General features: G+C 46.9%; 1 protein-coding gene across 7 annotated transcripts in view; it reads left to right on the top strand.

The window, feature by feature from the left end:
• Positions 1-2653: 2653 nt before the first annotated feature.
• Positions 2654-21752, top strand: part of LOC101078878 (protein broad-minded) — a 36769-nt gene continuing 17670 nt past the window's right edge. Inside the window, exons 1-23 of one of the 7 annotated variants that reach the window (XM_029849806.1) lie at positions 2654-2761; positions 3363-3608; positions 4168-4332; positions 4566-4749; positions 4832-4903; positions 5259-5378; positions 5712-5790; positions 5988-6091; positions 6161-6222; positions 6320-6464; positions 6540-6599; positions 7085-7199; positions 8112-8249; positions 8810-8890; positions 9596-9738; positions 10021-10148; positions 10334-10535; positions 11526-11605; positions 11826-11964; positions 15115-15202; positions 15293-15411; positions 16187-16306; positions 16532-16620. In XM_029849806.1, coding sequence (XP_029705666.1) covers positions 3460-3608; positions 4168-4332; positions 4566-4749; positions 4832-4903; positions 5259-5378; positions 5712-5790; positions 5988-6091; positions 6161-6222; positions 6320-6464; positions 6540-6599; positions 7085-7199; positions 8112-8249; positions 8810-8890; positions 9596-9738; positions 10021-10148; positions 10334-10535; positions 11526-11605; positions 11826-11964; positions 15115-15202; positions 15293-15411; positions 16187-16306; positions 16532-16620 — 2582 coding nt within the window. In that variant the 5' untranslated portion in view covers positions 2654-2761; positions 3363-3459. Of the gene's footprint in view, positions 2762-2823; positions 3058-3086; positions 3108-3362; positions 3609-4167; positions 4344-4565; positions 4750-4831; positions 4904-5258; positions 5379-5711; positions 5791-5987; positions 6092-6160; positions 6223-6319; positions 6465-6539; positions 6600-7084; positions 7200-8111; positions 8250-8809; positions 8891-9595; positions 9739-10020; positions 10149-10333; positions 10536-11525; positions 11606-11825; positions 11965-15114; positions 15203-15292; positions 15412-16186; positions 16307-16531; positions 16621-21752 lie in introns of those variants that run through there. The other 6 variants (XM_029849809.1, XM_029849805.1, XM_029849810.1 and 3 more) reach the window with 6 other exon arrangements.

The raw sequence follows: 21752 nt of genomic DNA on the forward strand, positions 1-21752 counted from the left end.
AGAATGGCACAACACAGACGTGCCACCTCTTCGGGTCAGGATTCAGCAGTCCACTTACACTTAAAGGAGAGTGGGCACTCCTTCGAGGACAGCCAAGTAAGGATACTGGCCAGAGAAGACCGCTGGTTTGAAAGGGGGGTTAAGGAAGCTATCCATGTTAAATTGGAGAAACCATCCTTGAACAGAGGTGGTGGCCTGAGGCACTTCCTATCACCCACATACAATGCAGTCCTCCACTCCTTCCAACAGCAAAACAAACATTCACACCATTCCAGGAGACCCAGTGACTCATCACCATGTGACCCAGCAGACAAAGGGGAGACACCTCAACAGAAACTAGGTGAACGACCCGACCAACGACCCTGCTAACGACTCTCAGGTGACCACCCGGATCATTAGCATGCAAATGGTCCACAGGGGCTATATATTCTCAAGCTCTCTCCCCAGCGATTTCAGAACTGAAGAAGCCTTCTGGATAGAAGGCGAAACGTCTTCAAGAGAAGAAACCCAGTCCAGTTGACAGAGAAAACTACCTTGGATATTCGTCATGAACAATCGAGGCAGTATCGACGTCATCGAAAAGGCTTTATATATTTGAAATCAAAGAATAGACTTGACAAGCAAAAGAAAATAAACCAGTTAGAGATTAATTACGGGCGCAGTTTTCTTGGATGCACGATAAAGTTGTGATATACAGTTTAAATACCACATGACTTTTTTTGGCTTTTAAGTTTACATTTGCAATTGTGAGATTTGGCAAATTAAAACTAAGAAAATATATAAGGTGGTCCTTCCATTGTAGTAATTGAAACTAAATTGTTTTTATAATTGGTGAGAAATTATGCACGAGTATAGGAGTCCTTTATTGGAGAGATGCTTTAATTTCATTTATTTATTAAGCAGTTAAGGAAATGCAGAAACATTTATGCAAAATTAAAGTGATTCCAAAACACACCAGAAGTGGACTAAAAGAACAGTTGACTTTAAAAAGAAATGTGAATTACAGAAAGTAGAACAAAAAAGCAAAAGCAAGAGGAGCAATTGGTAAAATCATTGAAGGTATTCCAAGTCCAACTGCAGGGCTGATGTGGGCTTCCTATTAATTTATGAAATATTTTTAGTCCCAAAACTAAAATTCAGTTCAAACTAGCATAGCTAAAATGCTGGGGTTGCCATGGACAAACCCATCATTGGAATGAGGTACCAATGCACCAATAACCATCTGGAAATAGTTTTACAACAAAAGCCATTTTGAGCTGTTGCAGTTTCTATCTGATTGGAACGTCATTTAAATGAATGCTGTGTCCATAGAATAAACCCTGCCTTGTGTGTATTACCCATGTGTTTATCGTGCATGTGCCAAAGCCGGGGGTGTTCCAGGTTTACCATAAGGTGTCTTGATGACAATGTAAATTTTTAACGCAAGCGTAAAGCTGTCTGGAATGCTCTTGTGTGTGTGTGTGTTTTTAAAGTCTAATTTATTTGTGTTACAGGATTGTGTGACAGAAACCATCAATGGTAGAAAACAGACAAAGTTTGAGGATTTTGACTTGTTTCTTTGAGGAATGCATTGATACCAGGATGAGGAACATTTAACATCAGGATACAAAATGGTTGAGGTCGTAAAATTGTTCCTTCAAATAAGGCACAACACTGAATAAATAGAAAAGAGGCAGTGACGTTCCAATAATTAGATGAACTGCTACAGCTCACCGTAAAGAACCAGCACAGAAGCGCCACACATGCCTCTGAGCACATTGGACCCTTGATCATGTGCAATCTTGGACCAACAAACAGCAGCTCCACCATGTGGGCTTTCCCGGGGTCTGGACGCGTACCCCTGCCTGTGTCATACATGCCAAAGTCAGCATCCCTGTAGATGATGCTCTGTATGGACACGGCGAAGCCCTGATACAATCCCCTCGAGCCATGGAACTGGGAAGTCTTTGGTGACCAAGCAGTCACCAATGCAACATCAATAGACAGATGGATACAGGCAAAGTTGAGAAGGTACAGGAAATCCTGGATGTTGCCCCCCCGGAGGCAGAACTGGGTGTTTGTCAAGGAAGAGCCTCTTGTACTTGCCTTTGCAGGCAAAGCTGAGGGCCTGGGTGGTGAACTACCTTATGACATTGGTAAGGTTACCACTCCAGAATGACAAAAGCACCCTGTTCCTTGGGGATAGGGCCGACAGTCATCGATGCTTGTCAGCTGTAATCTGCCTGAGCTGAAGAAGCAGCTTCACTCTCTTGACCAGCCAAGAAGTCCTTAGTGAACGCAATAGCTTGCTCTGATCTTGATAGATTAAATGTACGAAGAATTACACCGGTTCCCTCTTCCGGCGACTGAGGCCTCCTTCTTCCGGTTTTACGGCAGTGGCATCCCCTCCTGCTACTAGGGGTGGACCAGAAACTAGTCTATTCCACCACCACAACATACATACATGAATGCATTCATACACATACACACAGCCTTTCTCTTTACACCATGATTACCCGACATGATAACCCTATATATATATATATATATATATATATATATAGAAAGCCCCGCGTCCGTTTGGAACTTCAATATTCGACATCTACGTAATGCAGGACGAGACTTCATGCAGACCCCGCCTTCTTTCACACGTCACTTCCCAGTGTCTACGGATGCCGTGATGGGACAATTGTTAGCATACTTTATGACGTTAAGACAGACTCGCCTTCCTTAGGACACGACGTGATGTATGAGGGTGCACATCATGCAAACATTGCCTCAGGTGACCTCATACGCAACTGTGATGCATTGAAGAGCAGCTAGTAAAGCCGCGGCATCATAGCGCGCACATTTAGCGCTGTCGTACCCAGCGATTGTAAAACTCAGATTATGTTATTTAATCGCAGCGACCACCAAGATAGATTTTGCCTCGTTTATCGACATTCCCCTGTTATCCTTTATTAACGTTTTAAATAGATTTTGTATAAATTCCCATAATTCGGATGTTCACGAAGGACTCCCACAATGCAACGCAGCTTGCCTTCATGAGACGTTTCCATAGAGACGTGACAGCAACAGGCAAGCGTCTTCAACAATATTAACATAATAAAAGCTTTTAGAAATCGGAAGTATGTATGTACTTTATATACTGTAAGAGGAGGATTTAAGATTCGCTCGGGAGCATAGTTTTTAGCCATTGTCTTAAGCTAGCTGAGCTACAATGGTATTTTAGCAGCAATAAGCTACAATCTTCGCTTTATATTTTGTATTTGTGCAGGAAACATTTATGTTGAGATATAAATAGCTGATTTCTACGATACGATCGTATCACGTCGTTACTTTACTGAATCCAGATGCTAACACTTCTATTCCTCATGGATTAGCAGCAACCATTCCTCAGCTCTGGACGCATCACATCGGGCTCCAGCGGTGCTTCTCGGCCGTAACGTCGCTCCTTCTCCTGAAGGTCCAACACGGAACATGTCGGAGCCGTCAGCTGACGATGACATGGGGTTTCTGCTCAAGGAGCTCCTGAGAAGCATCAGTGACAAGATCACCGCTGCTCCATCAACGGGCAGTGCTGAGGAGGTCCTGCTGCACCTGGAGGAGACCGACAAAAACTTCCACAAGTAAAAATGGGAAATAGAAACTAAACCTTTTCATTACATTTTTTCACAGAATGATGATAAAACAGGTTTGGTTAAATTTGCTAATTGGCCCCATCAAGGCTATACGTTTGATCACAGACCTTTTTATGGGCCTGAATATGACTTATTTTTGGATACAGTGGCCTTTGCCCCCCCCCCCCCCCCCCCCCACACACACACACACACACAAACACACACACACACACTTCACAATAGTCTAAAGTAACACTATGAATTGCAAATAGGCAGATTAGATTTGCTCGATATCAGACTGGTGACCTGGATGTGCTTCTCACCCTCAAAATGACCTCAATAACTTTATATCGGTCCCTTAATTAAAAGGCCTAGATATTGTAACAATCTTCACTTAAAAGATTCCACTGCAACCCCCCAAAACACTCGGAGAAAAGATTCGGGTACAGACAGTCCAACAGGCAACAGAAATCATGTTAAGTGATGATTAATATCAGCATGTGAACCGAGTTTCTTTTTGTTTTTCATGCGGCACCATTAAAATATACAGTTTTTATTGTCTTTGCAGCTATGACTTTGTAAAATACCTCCGTGGCTATGTTGAGAGTTCACTGGGGACTGTGGTGGAGGATGAAACCAAGACGTTGATCAGAGGAGATGGCCAACATGCCATAGACTCGCATCTTGAAGCCTTCACCCATGCTGTCACCCAGAAGACTAGAGGTTCAGCAGAGTGAGAAAAATGTACATTTTTAACGTTTCAAGAGACGATGCATTCAATGCCCTCAGGACATGGAATCGTCTGAACGTTTCAGTTTCTGCCTTTGATGTGCGCAATGACCACAATCCTACTTTCTTATCCAGAAACTGTATCCAAGCCATGATCTAAGTAAAAATATGTTTCTTTTCACCCTGGAAATGAAAAACATATTGTGTCAGTGTGTTTTCACTGTGACCTTTGCACAGGTACCAGCAGATGATGCAAACCTTGAAGAACAGCATGAGCCTGGTGGTGGAGTCTTTAATCAAGAACTGTGAGGAGGATCAGAGGCAGAAGGAGGTTTTAGTCCAAGAGAAGCAGCACATTCAGTCCAGCAGCCAGTACAATTACAACGACAACTGTTCTGACAGTGACTCCTCATTCAATCAGGTTAAATTCGCCCGGTTGGTACGACACATCATATCGCTGTCAATGACTGAGGTTTTTTCTTTCTTTGTCCTTGCCTCTCCAGAGCTATACCTTCATCAGACAGGAGCAAGTGCAAGCTTTGGCTGAACAACTTGACCCAAGCTGGCCCAAACAGGTAAAAATTCTCAGCCAGTTCCAAAGTTTAGAGTTTCCTCTAGGTTAGGGTTAGTGTGCTTGGGTCCCACTGATCATGATGGAGAGTTTTCTGTATGAAGCAGCATTTTTCTGCTGCTGTCATGTCTTTGCACCACTGCTGATGGATAGCTTCATGAAATGAGTAGAGCTATATTTACTTTACAGGCTCTTCTGCCAGTGTGTGAATCAATGAATGGGTAACAATGAATGAGTGTGTTAGCTGCTAACTCTTTGGCCCTGTTGCTGGCGGACCCCCACGAAACAACGGGCCCCTGAAGCGCCTCTATCGGTGCGATCATCGCTGGGGCGCTGAACCAACGTGCGTGTGCTTTCAGGTGCGCTGGGAAGCCCTGCAGGCGCTCTGCTCTGCGCCTCCCTCAGATGTGCTGAGCTGTGAGAACGGGAGCAGCCTGCATAAACACCTGGCAGCAGCCCTGGCGGACCCCGACCTCAGCGTGAGCCCAGACATCCTCACATTACATCAGTGGGATTCGTTATTCTTGCAAATCGTTTGAGCTGACGCGATGATGCTGTCCTGCCACACTTCATTAGAGGCTTCACCCAAGACTCGACAGCTCAGGGACTAATGTTATTAATTGTCATTATTTATGTCTTTGCTTTGGTACTTTTGAGGTCGACTATATTTATAAAGCACATTTAAACCAGTCAGTGCCGCACGGACAAAAAGGATTTCACCATTACCGTAAAGTGAAGAAAAAGAGGCGGATTTGGTTGGTGTTGGTAAATCCTGCCTGTTGTAAGTGTGTCCATGTCCCCGACCTCTACAGGATGCAGTGCTGCATTTCTTTGCAAAGAGCTTCTCTTCTTCTCCCCTGAAAATGACCCGAGAGCTCTACACCATCTTAGGTAGAGTGTGCTGCTGTCTGGGTTGGGGTGGTTAAATGCTCTGCTATTTAGGATCCACCTGTGACCTACTCAGAATATTCAAATGTTCATTCATTCTGCATTATAATTACAGGTCTGAGGCTGATTTTGAATGAGCTGATAATACAGGAAGCATTTATGGTGTCCTGCCTGTAATAAATGAGATGTTTGTGTTGCAGCCAGAAGTGTGGAGTCGACCTTTCTGTCTCACAACTTTAGCTTTGCAGCTGGTTCGGCTGCCATCGACGTCACCACACCTGAAATCAGCCGTCTTCTCAAACAGGTTGGGTTTTGCAGTATTTTATTCGGCACTCCGGCGCGTTCCAACACCCCCCCGTGTTTCTCGCCTCAGATTCGATTGATGAACGACTTCCAGAAAGAGGTGACGGCATTTTGGATCCGCCACCCTGAGAAGTGAGTTTTTGATTCTGCCGACAGATGAAGATTCTGTGCAAAAAAAAAAAAAGCTTGAGAGTGACGAGCAGTAGATAACTCCTCCGCTCTTCCCCAGATACATGGAGGACGTGATTGAGAGCACCTTCTCTCTGCTGTCATTCCATCCCAAGCACACTCCCCCAGGGACGGAGAAAGCCCTGGAGCCTGCTCACCTCCTGGCCTTACTAGATGTTAGAGCCACCTGGTTTAAAAAGTGGATGGTGTGTTTTCCCCAGCGCTGTGATTGTGTTGCTTCTCTCCTCTCTCTTACGTTTCTCTGTGCTTGTCTCCCTCAGCACGGAGGCTACAGTCGGACCGTGGTTCTCAGACTGCTGCAGAACAAATACAAGTCAGTGGTGAGCACATATCTTCCTCTGGCTCCTGCTCTTCTGACCGAGAGGTCTGCAACCCTAAAGAACCGACTGAACAAGTCTGAGAAGTCCCAGCAACTGTAGAGTACGCTGTTAAACAGCTGAAAGTAGGTGAATGACCTTTGAAAGCCTCTAAAAGCCTCTCAGCATTCTGCTGATGCCTGGGGAGAGTCTCAGGGTCGTGCCGGGTGTTTAGAAAGCACGCCGACACCCACCGTCGACTCTGTTCAGCTCAGGTCTTCTAACGCAGCTCTGGGGCCGTATGGATGTGACTTTGAGCGTTCCATCCCAGACGTCTTTTATCTCTGAACCACTGAGGAATCGGCTGTGCGTAATTTAAGTGTCAACACGCTCCGGCTGAAGACTGTGGGGCAAAATTCCTCTCGTGTCAACGATCCCCAAGGTCTTTAAAACAGGCGTGTGTCTTTACTCAGTCAGCCCAGAATCACACATGAATTCCTCCCTTTCAGATTGCGGCGGCTCTGCAGCAGTGTCTCCATTACAGCCCTTCCTCTGAAGGATCCCCGGCAGAAGCAAAGCATCCCGCGTCAGTGGAGTCGCGCCGACTCGGTGGGTCATGCAGCAGTAAAGTATCAGTCTCTTTTCTCTAATTTCCTCTCAGTAAACGCAGAGAGGGGGGGGGGGCGTCCGTGGTAAAGCTAATTGAATACATCCTGCCAGGCAAAGCAACAGAAGCCACGGCGATGAGAGAGCAGCGCCGCAGCTGCTTAATGTGTCTAGACGTTCCAGTTTACTGAACAAGCGTGTGCTCTTCCCCTCGTTGTCAGAACAGGTGCATGACAGCAAGAACAAAAGTGTGTTAGCAGTGTCGCTAATGGAGGATCTGGACATGACAAAGTTGCTCACAAATGAAAAGTTATGTGTACTTCCTGCGATGTTCCCTTAAACAGGTCGTCGGGCACACCACAATACACACTTTAGAACAGCAAATGCCTCCCTTCTAATGGTGGGTGGGCCATATTTGATCATCAATAATGGGCCAGAGAGCCTCTGTAACGTTGGTGTGAATCATCAATAAAGAGCATTGTTGTTGCAGAGGAGGCTCATTATTAGGATGCATCTCTGTCCTAACCAGTTAAACGTGGTTTTTCTTTCTTATTCAAATGCAACGTCATGGTTTTCAGTCAGAACATCTGCCAAAGCCAGTGCCCAGGCTTTGTTCCCCCAGACCCGTCAAAGCGCCAGCATCCACGTGCCTGGCTGCTGTGTCCTGGGTCAGGATGTTTAGGAACAGCAGGTTCCACATTGAACACTGATAACGGGACTTACATCACAGCGGGTTGTAAAGATGCAGTAAAAGAGGAGCATCATACGGACGGGAGCATGTGGGATTACGACTAACGCTGATAATCTGATGCCTCTGCTGCTCTGACTGAGCAAGACACAGTTTTTAGACATGAATTACTTTGAGATTTTCCTGCCTTGTTCCAGCCCACATGGTCTGTTTTGAATAGTTGTTGTCTGTGGATGTTTCAGGTTCAGCCCAGTGGGGGCTTTACTCCGGACAGCAGCTGGAATATGCCCTCTTTGTTCACTCCCTGTGCCTCCTGGGAAAAGTGCTCCTCTATAAAAACGGGAGACGGCTTTTCCCCATCAAAGTGAGGAAGCGCAAAGGTACAACTCTGCAACATTCCACAAACGCTCCCGTGCACAGCGTCGGACGTGATTTAGAATACCTTGGATTTCATTTTTGTTCAACTGACATGAAAACGTTCCAGCGGACAGAGTTTACGGTCCCTCTCAATCCCAATCTGTGTGAGGAGCAGTTAAGATAAGCAGCTGATGTCGGGCTGGTATCGATCTCCTCGCTCCAAACAACTCAATCAAGCATGTTTCCTTTTTATGGCAGCGGGAGATTTCAGTTTATTTGCTGGCTGTATTTTATTGTCTTCGCTGGAACGTCACTCCTCCTGATTAGACAACAAAAGGAGCTTGATTGTAGTTGTAGACAAGAGTTCAACTGATTCACTTTACAATTTCAAATGGTGCCCATAAAACAGACTCAGTCTGTCTGAGCAGTTTTCACTTGCCAATGATTGACGCTCTTTTGGCGTGCGTTCCTTCCTGACTGAGTCTTGCTGAGATTGGCAGTGCAATGTTCCCTGAATGGGCTCTCCCTTAGGGTGGAACCATATCCTGAACCGAAGGTTTGACCTTGTAGCCCTGTCTTTCAGATCCAGTCAGCCTGACGGAGCTGGTCATCATCTTGATTAACATCATGTACCAACAGCCGCGCTGTGACTCGCCAGCTACAGGTGGGGCGCTGACATAAACCACCTCATCCAGGTTGGGCCGTGCTAGCTTCCATCCGGATGATGAGTCTGGTTCCTTAGCCTGGGCAGAGGCCCTGAGCCTCCCTATGAGCCATAGAACAGCTTTTACTGGTGGTTATAATGTGGGTGCGGCTCAGATTGATGCTGACGAACACAGAGACTGATTAACTGTCCGGTGATGAAGCAGCATCACCAGACAGGACAAAAGAAATCCTGCTGTTGCGAAATGTAATGCTAAAAGAGCTGAAGCAGCAGGTGTAAACTAAAGGGAAAGGCAAAGGTTTATTTGAAGTAATGTGTTACATTTTGTTATTATTGAGGCCTGAAGGAACAGTTGGATAGGTCTCATAAAGTCTGACGCTGTATTAACAGAGACTTCATATTTTCCCTGGAACAAGCAAAGCTGTCTGTTGTGCCCCCCCTGAGAGGAGCAAGTGCATCGTTTATTATCCACTTTGCATATTGTAACGGCTGTAGAGACCATTAGAGCCACTCTGGGAAATATAGTTGGGTTCTCTTGTGCTTTTCTGAGTGACTCGTCATTATTTTCTCAGAAAGTTAGTGAGGAAGTAAATTGCTCTGTTTTCCTCTGAACTTATTTGTGATCCTTGAAACTGGAAACTGCACAGTACAGCCATGACAGCATGATTCCCTTTGTTAATCCTAACATCCCATCTGTGCGTTCAGACTCCCTGTCGCCCAGCGGCCTGGTGACGGAGGTGCTGTGGATGATGTGTGAGAGGAAGGAGTGTGCTGAGGAGTGTCTCTACCAGACGGCTGTCATGGAGGTCCTGCTGGCTCCTGTCACAGCTCAGCTCAGCAGACCACAGGTCACTCTCACAGCTCATCACTAGAAATGTCAGCATTAGGTCCCATCAGGCTTCTATTACACAGTATTATTATTTAGTTTTGTTTGTTTTAAGTCGTCTTTTAACAGAATGTCTCCCAGCGAGATGTGTACAATCATCAAAGTCTAGATCTGATCTGGGATGATTATTTGTAACCGTGGGTAACCGGGCGGTGAATAACATTGTTGCAGAGAAGCGGATCCCATCCAGGGTTCCTGCTCTTCCAACCAGGCTGCGATCTCTGATCCCTTCTGCGGTTTTCAGGCTGCAGTAAAATCCTCGGCCGCGTCGCTGACTCTCATCGCCGACGTCCTGGCCCGCATCGCGAGCGCTGACGGAGGATTGTCCCTCTTCCTGTGCGAGAGGAATGTCGTCGGCGTCCGCAGTGAGAGGTGAGGCGGCGTGACCGTATCGATGGCCTCCACAGCAGCACATTTACAACATTACAACATTGCAATATTTTCCCAATATCAAGGAGCGCAGGAGACTCAAGAATATTTGTGGTTGATCCTTTTTGCTAGCTTGGGTGTCGTTTGCTAGTGCACGCCTCATTGGCTGCTTCCCTTTTCCTGTACAGAACCTTTGCAGCTCACGTCCTCGCTCAGTTCACCACGAGGCTGCTGGGGGAAGAGCTGTCCTCGCCCAGTCAGCACGCCGTGTCCCGGACGCTATGCGGAGCCTTCATATTTGTGTGCCGGCAGATCTACAACACCTGCGAGGGCCTGCAGGTGCTCCAGCCCTACGGCCTGCACCGGGCAATCGCTGCCGCCTGGAGAAAAGTGCGCACCCACAACCCAGCAGGAGCTCTATTACAGATTCTTTTATTCTCTTTTTAGGTTTTGGACACATCACTGGCCCGGTTCAGACAAATAAGATAAACAAGAAGCACCATAGCTAACGTGACAGTTCCAGTGCGTCTCTCTACTTTATCATTGCATCAGCACTGTGTCGGAGTCGGAACCGCGGAGTTTGCAGACAAAATGCAAATAAACCAGACAAAAGTGGAACTGCAAAAGGAAACTAGTTCCCGCTACGTTTCCTAAACACTTAGAGAGGAAATTTAAGGTGGAGGAACTCTGCTTTCAACCATAAGGAAGTTTAATTCTTGAACTGATTTATTGATCGACTGACGTATAATTGTGAAAGTGAGGAACACAAATGAAAGAATCGAAGACAAATGAAACACTTGAGATCAAACAAAAGGAGCGAGAAGTGTTTCAGAAGCTCCCAGCCCTTTCTCCTGAACAATAAATCCCAGCACAAGCTTCCTGGTGCAAACCCCAAACACTAAGATGCTTTTGTGTCCAGGTTATAGTCCTGTTTTTAATCTCAAACAAGGTCAAAAGTTAACTTGTGTGAGATGTTGGGCTTTTCATACGTGACATTTTCCACCTCACTTCCCCCTGACTTTGTTAAATATTAATTTAAAGTCCACACGTCGTGCCTGTGAGGCAGAGGTTCTGGTTTATGTCAGGCCTTCAGTCAGCATTGTTGACCCCGGTCCACCCACAAGAGACAGTCATCAGCGTGGACTCGTTAGTGCGCTCATTAAATAAATGCAGATGTAGATGTGACGTAAAACAAGGTGATTTCACAACGTGACAATCATTTGCAGAGTGGCTGAAGGTCACTCGTAGGTCACTCATTTCTATTCTTAGGGGATGTTATAAGTGCACTTTAATAAATGAAACCAGCTAAAACAAGAAAAATGCCGGTATTCTCGGAGCATCATGTGAATGAGCCTTTACATCTGGCGTCTTTGTATCCAGGCCAGTTCCTACTCAGAGAGGGTTCTGACCCCCGACCCCGGAGCCGTGGCCCCAGCGTCGCCTCAGGAGCCGCACAGCTTGTGAGTCTAAGGATTTTACATTTTGACTTGCTTCACATTTGCTCAGTCCTGTGGGTGCACGTCCCTGTTACTGCGAGTGTCCGTCTTTAGAGCGGTGCACATCAGCAGGGTGTCATGGCAACCATCGCCTGCGTTAAAGAGCCACACAGGGGTTTTTAGATCAGTGTGTGGAAAAAGTGATCGATGTGACCTGAGCTCCAACTGTGTGTGGATACAACAGGACGATGTGGGAGGAGATGTTGCTGGACAACCTGTTGAACTTTGCTGCGACCCCCAAAGGTGTCCTGCTGCTCCAGCAGACGGGAGCCATCAACGAGAGTGTCTCCCACATGTTCTCCCGCTTTGCTAAAAAACTGCAGGTAACTCTCCACGCAGCATTATTCTCTCGGTGACGTTGGCTGCTGCGTTGCCAGGCTCTCGGAGGAGCTTTTATTGACTGAATATGTCTTTTCCACCCTAATACTGACAATAACGGCTCCATTTCTTCTCTGGAAAACTTTAGCGAGATATTTTAGACATAAAGGGACAAGCAAGGTCAGCCAGACTGAATCTGGGACCGAAGCCGCCCCAGCACCTCTGTAAATTTCATTAGTTTAATAAGTGAATAAAAACAGCCTCTCTTACAAGTCTGGACCATCATCCAATTCAAACCTGAGGTTGAGGTTTCAAGCCCTGGTGCAGGTAAAACCTGGGAGCAGAGCACCGCCGGGGTACCCTTGAGCAAGGTAGTGAACCCCTAAATGCTCAGGCTCAGGGCTGTGTCCTGTGTCCTGTGACCTGTGACCTGTGACCCTGATATGGCGGTCACTTCAGCATTCCTATTTTTTGCCAGATTTGACAGGATTTAAAGTTGTCAGTCAATGTAAATGAACTTTAATGAATAATCAGTATGAATTACTTACTGATACACTACTTATGCAAGAACACAGAGTCCAAAATCCAAGCTGGTGCACAAAGTCTTGAAGGATTGTGTTGCATAAGCATCAAGAGTGTCGTAAATGCGGTGGAGGTGAGTCAGCTGGTATATAGCTGGTATATATGGTGGTATATATGGTGGTATATAGCTGGTATATAGCTGGTATATATGGTGGTATATAGCTGGTATATAGCTGGTATATATGGTGGTATATAGCTGGTATATAGCTGGTATATAGCTGGTATATATGGTGGTATATAGCTGGTATATAGCTGGTATAAATGGTGGTATATAGCTGGTATATATGGTGGTATATAGCTGGTATATAGCTGGTATATATGGTGGTATATAGCTGGTATATAGCTGGTATATAGCTGGTATACATGGTGGTATATAGCTGGTATATATGGTGGTATATAGCTGGTATATAGCTGGTATATAGCTGGTATATATGGTGGTATATAGCTGGTATATAGCTGGTATATAGCTTGGTATCTATGTGGTATATAGCTGGTATATAGCTGGTATACATGGTGGTATATAGCTGGTATATAGCTGGTATAATGGTGGTATATAGCTGGTATATAGCTGGTATATATGGGGTATATAGTGGTATATAGCTGGTTATAGCTGGTATACTGGGGTATATAGCTGGTATATAGCTTGTATATAGCTGGTATATAGCTGGTATATAGCTGGTATATATGGTGGTATATAGCTGGTATATAGCTGGTATACATGGTGGTATATAGCTGGTATATAGCTGGTATATAGCTTGTATATAGCTGGTATATAGCTGGTATATAGCTGGTATATAGCTGGTATATATGGTGGTATATAGCTGGTATATATGGTGGTATATAGCTGGTATATAGCTGGTATATATGGTGGTATATAGCTGGTATATATGGTGGTATATAGCTGGTATATATGGTGGTATATAGCTGGTATATATGGTGGTATATAGTATATATGGTGGTATATAGCTGGTATATAGCTGGTATATATGGTGGTATATAGCTGGTATATATGGTGGTATATAGCTGGTATATATGGTGGTATATAGCTGGTATATAGCTGGTATATATGGTGGTATATAGCTGGTATATAGCTGGTATATAGCTGGTATATAGCTGGTATACATGGTGGTATATAGCTGGTATATAGCTTGTATATAGCTGGTATATAGCTGGTATATAGCTGGTATATATGGTGGTATATAGCTGGTATATAGCTGGTATATATGGTGGTATATAGCTGGTATATAGCTGGTATATAGCTGGTATACATGGTGGTATATAGCTGGTATATAGCTGGTATATATGGTGGTATATAGCTGGTATATAGCTGGTATATATGGTGGTATATAGCTGGTATATAGCTGGTATATAGCTGGTATATATGGTGGTATATAGCTGGTATATAGCTGGTATAAATGGTGGTATATAGCTGGTATATAGCTGGTATATATGGTGGTATATAGCTGGTATATAGCTGGTATATATGGTGGTATATAGCTGGTATATAGCTGGTATACATGGTGGTATATAGCTGGTATATAGCTGGTATATATGGTGGTATATAGCTGGTATGTAGCTGGTATATATGGTGGTATATAGCTGGTATATATGGTGGTATATAGCTGGTATATAGCTGGTATATAGCTGGTATATATGGTGGTATATAGCTGGTATATAGCTGGTATATAGCTGGTATATATGGTGGTATATAGCTGGTATATAGCTGGTATATATGGTGGTATATAGCTGGTATATAGCTGGTATACCTGCTCAGGATGGGCAGTAGAACAATGCCACTGCTCAGGAATCCTTTAGCTGTAACCATGCCGGCAGCAGATTATATAATGATATATAATCATTACATAATCGCTGCCACTATTTTCCTGAGGTTGAGTGAAGGCAACAGGGCAGCGGCCACAGGGTGGGGACGAAGACGATGATGATGGAGCGCGTTTATCTGCTTTTATGACGCTCTCGGGTTTGGCTGCAGCTTTGTATCTGCTGCCTCTTGGTGTCAGCGGTGCTGCACTAATTTATCTCAGACACATTTTACCATTTCTTCCCCGAGAGCATTAATTCCCTTGTGGACACGTGAACACTAATTCCCTCATCCCAGGAGTATCAGCAAAAACATAGGATCTGCACCCATTCGGGGGGGGGGGGGGATGGGCTCATTGAGTCCTCTGCTGCTCCTCAAGGCTGCCGTCATTTCTGATTACTGATCAGTATTCATCGTTAGCCTGGAGATGATTACCTCCAGCGCTGGCCTTCATTCATCAGTCCCTGGACGCTGTTGTCCTTGGTTCATGCTGAACACCGCAGCTAACAGAGCCGCCGTTGTTTAGGATTGCTCCTCTTGTTTAAGCATTCCACTTTAATAATCGAATGTAATTATATCGCAGTCTTTATTCAGTTGTGACATTGTGTAATAAATAAAGGGCATAAATACAGGGCACACTGAAATCACTTTCCTGTTGTATTTATCTTTGGGTTCAAGCCTATCTCCTCTGCAGCCCAAGGTCAGAGGTCGTTCATTGTGTGTGTGGCTGAAGAGCTCTGTGTCCTTCCTGTAGGTGAGCCGCTGTGAGAAGTTTGGATATGGAGTGATGATGACGCAGGTGGCGGCCACCGCTCCCGGCGTGGTGGCTCTGCACAAATCGGGTAACGACCTGCTGCCGTACCCTCACGTTTGTGGCGATTCCTCCCCTGAACGCGTTAATGCGACGCGCGTGTGCACCGGCTCTCTCCCAGGCTTCGTCCAGGCCCTGATCGTGGAGCTGTGGTCTGTTCTTGAGTGCAGCAGTGAAGACGTCAGGGTGGCTCGACCCCAGCCCACACCCACGGAGCCCATAGACCGCAGCTGCCTCAAGGTACCGTGCTCCAGCTGTAGCGTCATTCACTCCATCAGTGGACGTAGCCATGTGGAACAAGACGAGCGGTGGCGTGTGAGTGCTGCCTTCCTGGTGGCTCAGTCGGGGTGTTTCATCCATGCAGGACAGAGCCAGAGCTCCAGAGGCCATGTCGCCACCTTTCATGTGTTCATCGTGTTTTAGATACACAGTCAAAATCTTGCTAAATTAGGCATAAATACACAGCAGGGGGGTGGGAGGGCTCCCTCACCATCAGAGCCAGAACAATAAGAGCTACTATAGGTTTTAACACTATGATCCAACCAACATAGAGGAGTCAGTTGGTCCCTGTGGGGGGGGGGGGCGACCACAGGCTGCTGCTGCAGCGCCGTCTTCACCATATTTATCACGTGTTGCTGTTGTCATATCTTTATATAATATATATAATGTCTTTAATACGTGACAGGACTCGCCTCACTCGTGAGACTCAGGGTCGTTGTCATAGTGATGAGAGAGGGAAAGGAAACACACATCAAATCCTACCTGACGCAGATGAAGCTAACTAACTAACTGACGGACTGTTGTGAGTGATGAATAATTCCGTTTGGTGGTTGGACAGAGCCTCTCCTGCTGGAGCTCTGGCTGCACGGGTCCGTGCGGGTCAGCTCAGCACAGCTGGATGAGGCGTTGCTGGTGCCTGTCTGCCTCTGTGTCTGTTCGAGAAGGCTCGGCTGGGACTGTGGAGTGCGTTACGTGGAGGAGAACAGACGAGGACGTGATTTCTCTGTCTCCGCAGTCTTTCCTGTCTCTGGTGAACCTTCTCTCCTCTTCCCACTCGGTGTGGGAGCTCCTGGGCCAGAAGTCTCTCGCCAACAGGACCGAATACAGCCTGAGAGAGGTGCCCAGCTCCATGCCTGTGAGTGGATTTTCACTCTCCGCTGGGTGCAGTGCCCGTTTCCGCCGTTTGGGGGCGTTTTTGCACTGGTTATCACTATGACATCTTTGATGTTGTTGGTTTGGCCGTGTCCTTCCCTTAAAATGCCCAAACCGTAGCTTCTTGTGTGTATCCTAACCCTTACAGCACTCGGGTCCACGTCCACTCTGTGCTGCGATTCTCAAAGCTTCTCCTTTAACCTAACAGGATTTGATGGACAGGCTGGTTGCTGTGAATTCCGAAGCGAAGATGAATTCCCTGTTCCGCTACGAGCAGTCTCACACATTCGGCCTGAGGTGAGATGCCTTTTTACCTCCCTTATTACTTAACAACAGCAGGGGAGCAAATGCTGGTCTGGGATTAGCAAATACTGAGTGGACACACACACACACACGCACGCACGCACGCACGCACGCACACACACACACACACACACACACTCACACTCTAATTTCACTCTTATCCAGAGAAATCCTTTTTTTCAGACCCTTGGTGAGACATAATGGAAGCATATAGAAGCATGTCAGTCAGAGACTGTGAGTGCCTATAATAAATGAATGTGTGTGTGTGTGTGTGTGTGTGTGTGTGTGTGTGTGTGTGTGTGTGTGTGTGTTGCGTGTGTGTGTGTGTGTGCGTGTGTGTGCGTGTGTGTGTGTGTGCGTGTGTGTGTGTGTGTGTGTGTGTGTGTGTGTGCGTGTGTGTGTGTGTGTGCGTGTGTGTGTGTGTGTGTGTGCGTGTGTGTGTGTGTGCGTGTGTGTGTGCGCGTGTGTGTGTGTGTGCGTGTGTGTGTGTGTGTGTGTGTGTGTGTGTGCGTGTGTGTGTGTGCGTGTGTGTGTGTGTGTGCGCGTGTGTGTGTGTGTGTGCGTGTGCAGCATTGATATTGTGAAAATACTCTCGGTGGCGTCTTGAATGATCTTGTAGATGATCAAAAACAGTTTAGCAGCCAAGTCGAGTGAAGGACAGAAGATTTAACTTTAGAGTCTCTTTATCCAAATTCAAATGAGGACAAAAGTCAGCTGAGCTCAAAGCTTTAAAGAGTAAAGCTAATGCTGCGTTCTAGAGGTATAGACGTACGTATATCGGCACGCATGTGGCGTCCCGCTGGCTCGCTCAAGCTTCCATCAGCCCGCTCCTGTCACCATCCTGAGGCTTCACTACCTCCACCTGCTCCTGTCACCATGCTGAGGCTTCACTACCTCCACCTGCTCCTGTCACCATCCTGAGGCTTCACTGCCTCCACCTGCTCCTGTCACCATGCTGAGGCTTCACTACCTCCACCTGCTCCTGTCACCATCCTGAGGCCTTCACCTTCCCGGTGTCACTTCTGATTCTTTGGATTTTCCTGCATCCATTTCCAAGCCTGTCAAATGCAGAAGGTGCAGAACTAAATGGCTTAAGAGTGACTTACAGAACGCTGTATCATCGAGGTTTACGCCAATTAGCACTGATTTCTGGCCAGTGGTGTTACCGCAGCCAACCACCGGGGGCCATAAAGCTCACATCTCTGGTCATTGCCAGGCAGCCTTCCAGAGCACCTTCCACCTACTCACCTGCTCTTTATTCTCTGATGTGACTGATCGGTAAACGCAGCTTCACATTTTTCCCTAACGAATGCTACCACCGGGCGTTTGGCACTACAGAGACACAGGAATTAGGAGCTGATTCTGGCTGACAAACTTGTTTTATTCTGCTGCGTGACCTTTTATTCAGGCACATCAAAGAGCTCCCCGACCCGAACGGCCAAGGTCGTCTGACAGCATCTGAAGCTGCGACCTTGACTGAATCTTCCTTTGAGCGTTTAGCCATGGTCATTAACGTGCCGGTCCCAGTAATAACGGAAATATGAAAATATTAATATTGTGCCAGTGAGCCGGGTCGGCAGCTTAGAGGCTTCTTGTTCACATCTCACTCTTGTTCAGTGTTTTGAGTGGAGCCGTTGTGCTGCTCTCGGCTCCCAGAGCCCGGCCATGGGCGCACTGACAGCACGGCGAGAAGCCACAGCCGGATTATTCTTGTTAGAGGGAGCAGCTCATCCTTGTCCCGTTTCACCTCGGAAACAGCAAATTTGTGTTTGTTTTACGGCCGCTGGTCATTAAAACATCCTCGGCTATAAATTCTGCTTCGTTATTGGACCTGATTTCACTTCCTGCAGTGTTCCTGAGATAAACAAACCACATTCTGATCGTCAGGCTAATGAGATCAAATCCCTCTGCCTTGATGCATGTCTCTATAAGCTTCTGTCACAGCAACGCTCAAGTTATGCTGACATTTATAGACTTTATGGACTAGATTAATTATAGCACGCCTTGAGCTATATACAGTCAGACCTCTACTTACGAATTAAATTCGTAAGTAGAGGTCACTGTAGTATACAATGAACCATCTGAACCACACAAAGTTAGAATTACAAAGTTAGCCTAGATTTACACAGTTAGCCTAGATTTACACAGTTAGCCTGGTTTTACACAGTTAGCCTAGTTTTACACAGTTAGCCTAGATTTACACAGTTAGCCTAGTTTTACACAGTTAGCCTAGTTTTACACAGTTAGCCTAGATTTACACAGTTAGCCTGGTTTTACACAGTTAGCCTAGTTTTACACAGTTAGCCTAGTTTTACACAGTTAGCCTAGTTTTACACAGTTAGCCTAGATTTACAACATTAGCCTAGTTTTACACAGTTAGCCTAGATTTACAACGTTAGCCTAGATTTCTTGCTGTCAAACAATGTTAACTCACAGGCAAGGTTACAGAAAAGAGGAAAAAATTGGACGTAATGCAGAACAACATAATGTGCTCTATAAAATATGGAATTCGCGTCCTGCTTTCCATAAAGTGCACGTTTTGCGCCTCATGACCTTTGAGCATCCTCCCGTTCAGGCTCAAAGCGTCTCCTAACAGGGAACATCTCCCCTGTCGGGGGTGCGCTCTGTGCAGCTCCGAGGGTCGGTTGTAACGTAGCGTAGCTGTGCAGTGAAAATGCTAATTATGGTTTCACTTTATGACCAGTTTCAGGGATTTTCTTTGCATTATTGCACCGTTTAATGATTCCCTGATCGATTTAAGCAGCTTCTCCGACCGTCAGTGATGCTAAAGGGGTGCGTAGCATTTTAGCCTCAGCCATGGCTAATCTATTAGTGGCTCACTCATTCGCTAGCGTGGCCAGCAGATTAGCGAACGTGATTGGCTTATCCATAAATCCTCTGATGCGTGTGGACACATCATCACGGGAGTAATCGTCTGTCATAAATGGAGATTTGAAAGATCCTTTCAGTGGAGATAAAGCGAGCTGTCAGCTGTTTGTGTCCCAACGGAAAATAAAACAATCAAAGGCCATAAGGTGTAAAAAAGGTGAAGCAACTCTATCAAAGGTGCTCGTTGAGTTGGCGTCTAGAGATTCTAATTAAACAGTCATACACGCAGCACTGCCCCCTTGTCTGACCTTCTCTTGTTAATTAGTTATTATTCATTAGCACATCCGAGTGTGTGACGGCCGCAGCAGCTTGTTTGGACGACCCAGACGTTTCCTTACGTTCTCGGCCTGAACGCACTTTAGTGTCTTCAGTGGTGCTGCACTAAATACCCCGACAGACCCTCGTCTCACCCTCTCACCCTTTTATACTCCCACCCTCTCACCCTTTTATACCCTCGTCTCACCCTTTTATACCCTCGTCTCACCCTCTCACCCTTTTATACTCCCACCCTCTCACCCTCTCACCCTTTTATCCCCTCGTCTCACCCTCTCACCCTTTTATACTCTCACCCTCTCACCCTTTTATCCCCTCGTCTCACCCTCTCACCCTTTTATACTCTCACCCTCTCACCTTGAGGCGGGTCTCCCCGGTCCAGCCTCGGGCAGCGCTCACCAGGACCCGCCAACACCAGCGTAACGACACGTGGGCATCGTCAGTGGGGCGTGAGCCCCTCTGGTCCTTCGCTGGTACTGCACCCACAGGGCAGTTAGGCTTAGGCTGCCCGATCCAGCCAGAACGCCGACGGTTAACCGACTCTCAGCGCTGCCGACTTTAGGGAACATTTAAACGTCTGTGCCTAAATGAATTAGAATGAAGTTAGCCCAGTTTAGCGGAATCTTACCTGTCCCGGCACACATTCTTTTTGTTTCTGACTGGATGTTAAGGAGGCATTTTAGGTTTTGTATCATCCGACATTAGTGATTTGAAACGATGGTAGTGACACGAAGGGGGCGGAGCCACCGGGCAAAATATAAAGCCTAATTCACAGGCTGATACTTTTGAAACGGGAATTTTCTGGCTGCACTCCTGTTGTCGTAACATCTGTTGACACATCAGGACCCTACAGCACCTTTAAATAGGATTCTAACGATTTATTCTGTTTTTAGAATGTTGTTAAAATACTATTTATCTTTTCTGTGCATCCTCCACCAACAGGACGTTAGCAGATGGCTAACGTCCCTTTAAGGGTCATTAAAGTCTCCCTGGACTCACCTGGCTTGGTATTATATCAGCCTCTTAATTACGAGAGACAAATTCCCCCAGAAATCACCTTTTCCTTGTTTTCCTCTCAAACGCCACCCTGGTTCCGAGGGTGTGCTATAACATGGATGACAGTGTCAGGGTTACAGGAAGTAACGTTCTCTCATGCCTCTGTGCTTCCTCGCTGAGACACGTGTAACCTAAACGAGAAGTTTGAGCCTGAGGGACGCTGGAAGGTGGTGGCGGAGGAGCCTCTTTAGGAGGAGCGCTTGCGTAATAATGCATCCCACCTGTGCTCCAAACAGAGGAAACGGCTGTGGGACCCGGCCCAAGAAGCCGAAGCTCCACAGTGTGTTTGAGCCTGTTGTCATAGCGACAGCGAGCCAGCCAACTCCCCGCGAGGCTCCTGCCCAACCAGGGTTCCGTTAGAACCTCCCGGCTGGAGGTGCTGGAGGACACAGACGGCCGCTCCGGCCCCCGTGCACCTGTGCAGGTGGTGCAGGTGCTGGAGGTGGTGGAGGTGGTGGAGGTGGTGCAGGTGCTGGAGGTGCTGGAGGTGGTGCAGGTGGTGCAGGTGCTGGAGGTGGTGCACCTGTGCAGGTGGTGCAGGTGCTGGAGGTGGTGCAGGTGCTGGAGGTGGTGGAGGTGCTGGAGGTGGTGCAGGTGCTGGAGGTGGTGGAGGTGCTGGAGGTGGTGCAGGTGCTGGAGGTGGTGGAGGTGCTGGAGGTGGTGCACCTGTGCAGGTGGTGCAGGTGCTGGAGGTGGTGCACCTGTGCAGGTGGTGCAGGTGGTGCAGGTGGTGCAGGTGGTGCAGGTGCTGGAGGTGGTGGAGGTGGTGCAGGTGCTGGAGGTGCTGGAGGTGGTGCAGGTGCTGGAGGTGGTGCACCTGTGCAGGTGCTGGAGGTGGTGCAGGTGCTGGAGGTGGTGCACCTGTGCAGGTGCTGGAGGTGGTGGAGGTGGTGCAGGTGCTGGAGGTG

The sequence above is a fragment of the Takifugu rubripes genome, chromosome 16 (genome assembly GCF_901000725.2).
Source record: "Takifugu rubripes chromosome 16, fTakRub1.2, whole genome shotgun sequence".
NCBI classification, from domain to species: Eukaryota; Metazoa; Chordata; class Actinopteri; order Tetraodontiformes; family Tetraodontidae; genus Takifugu; species Takifugu rubripes.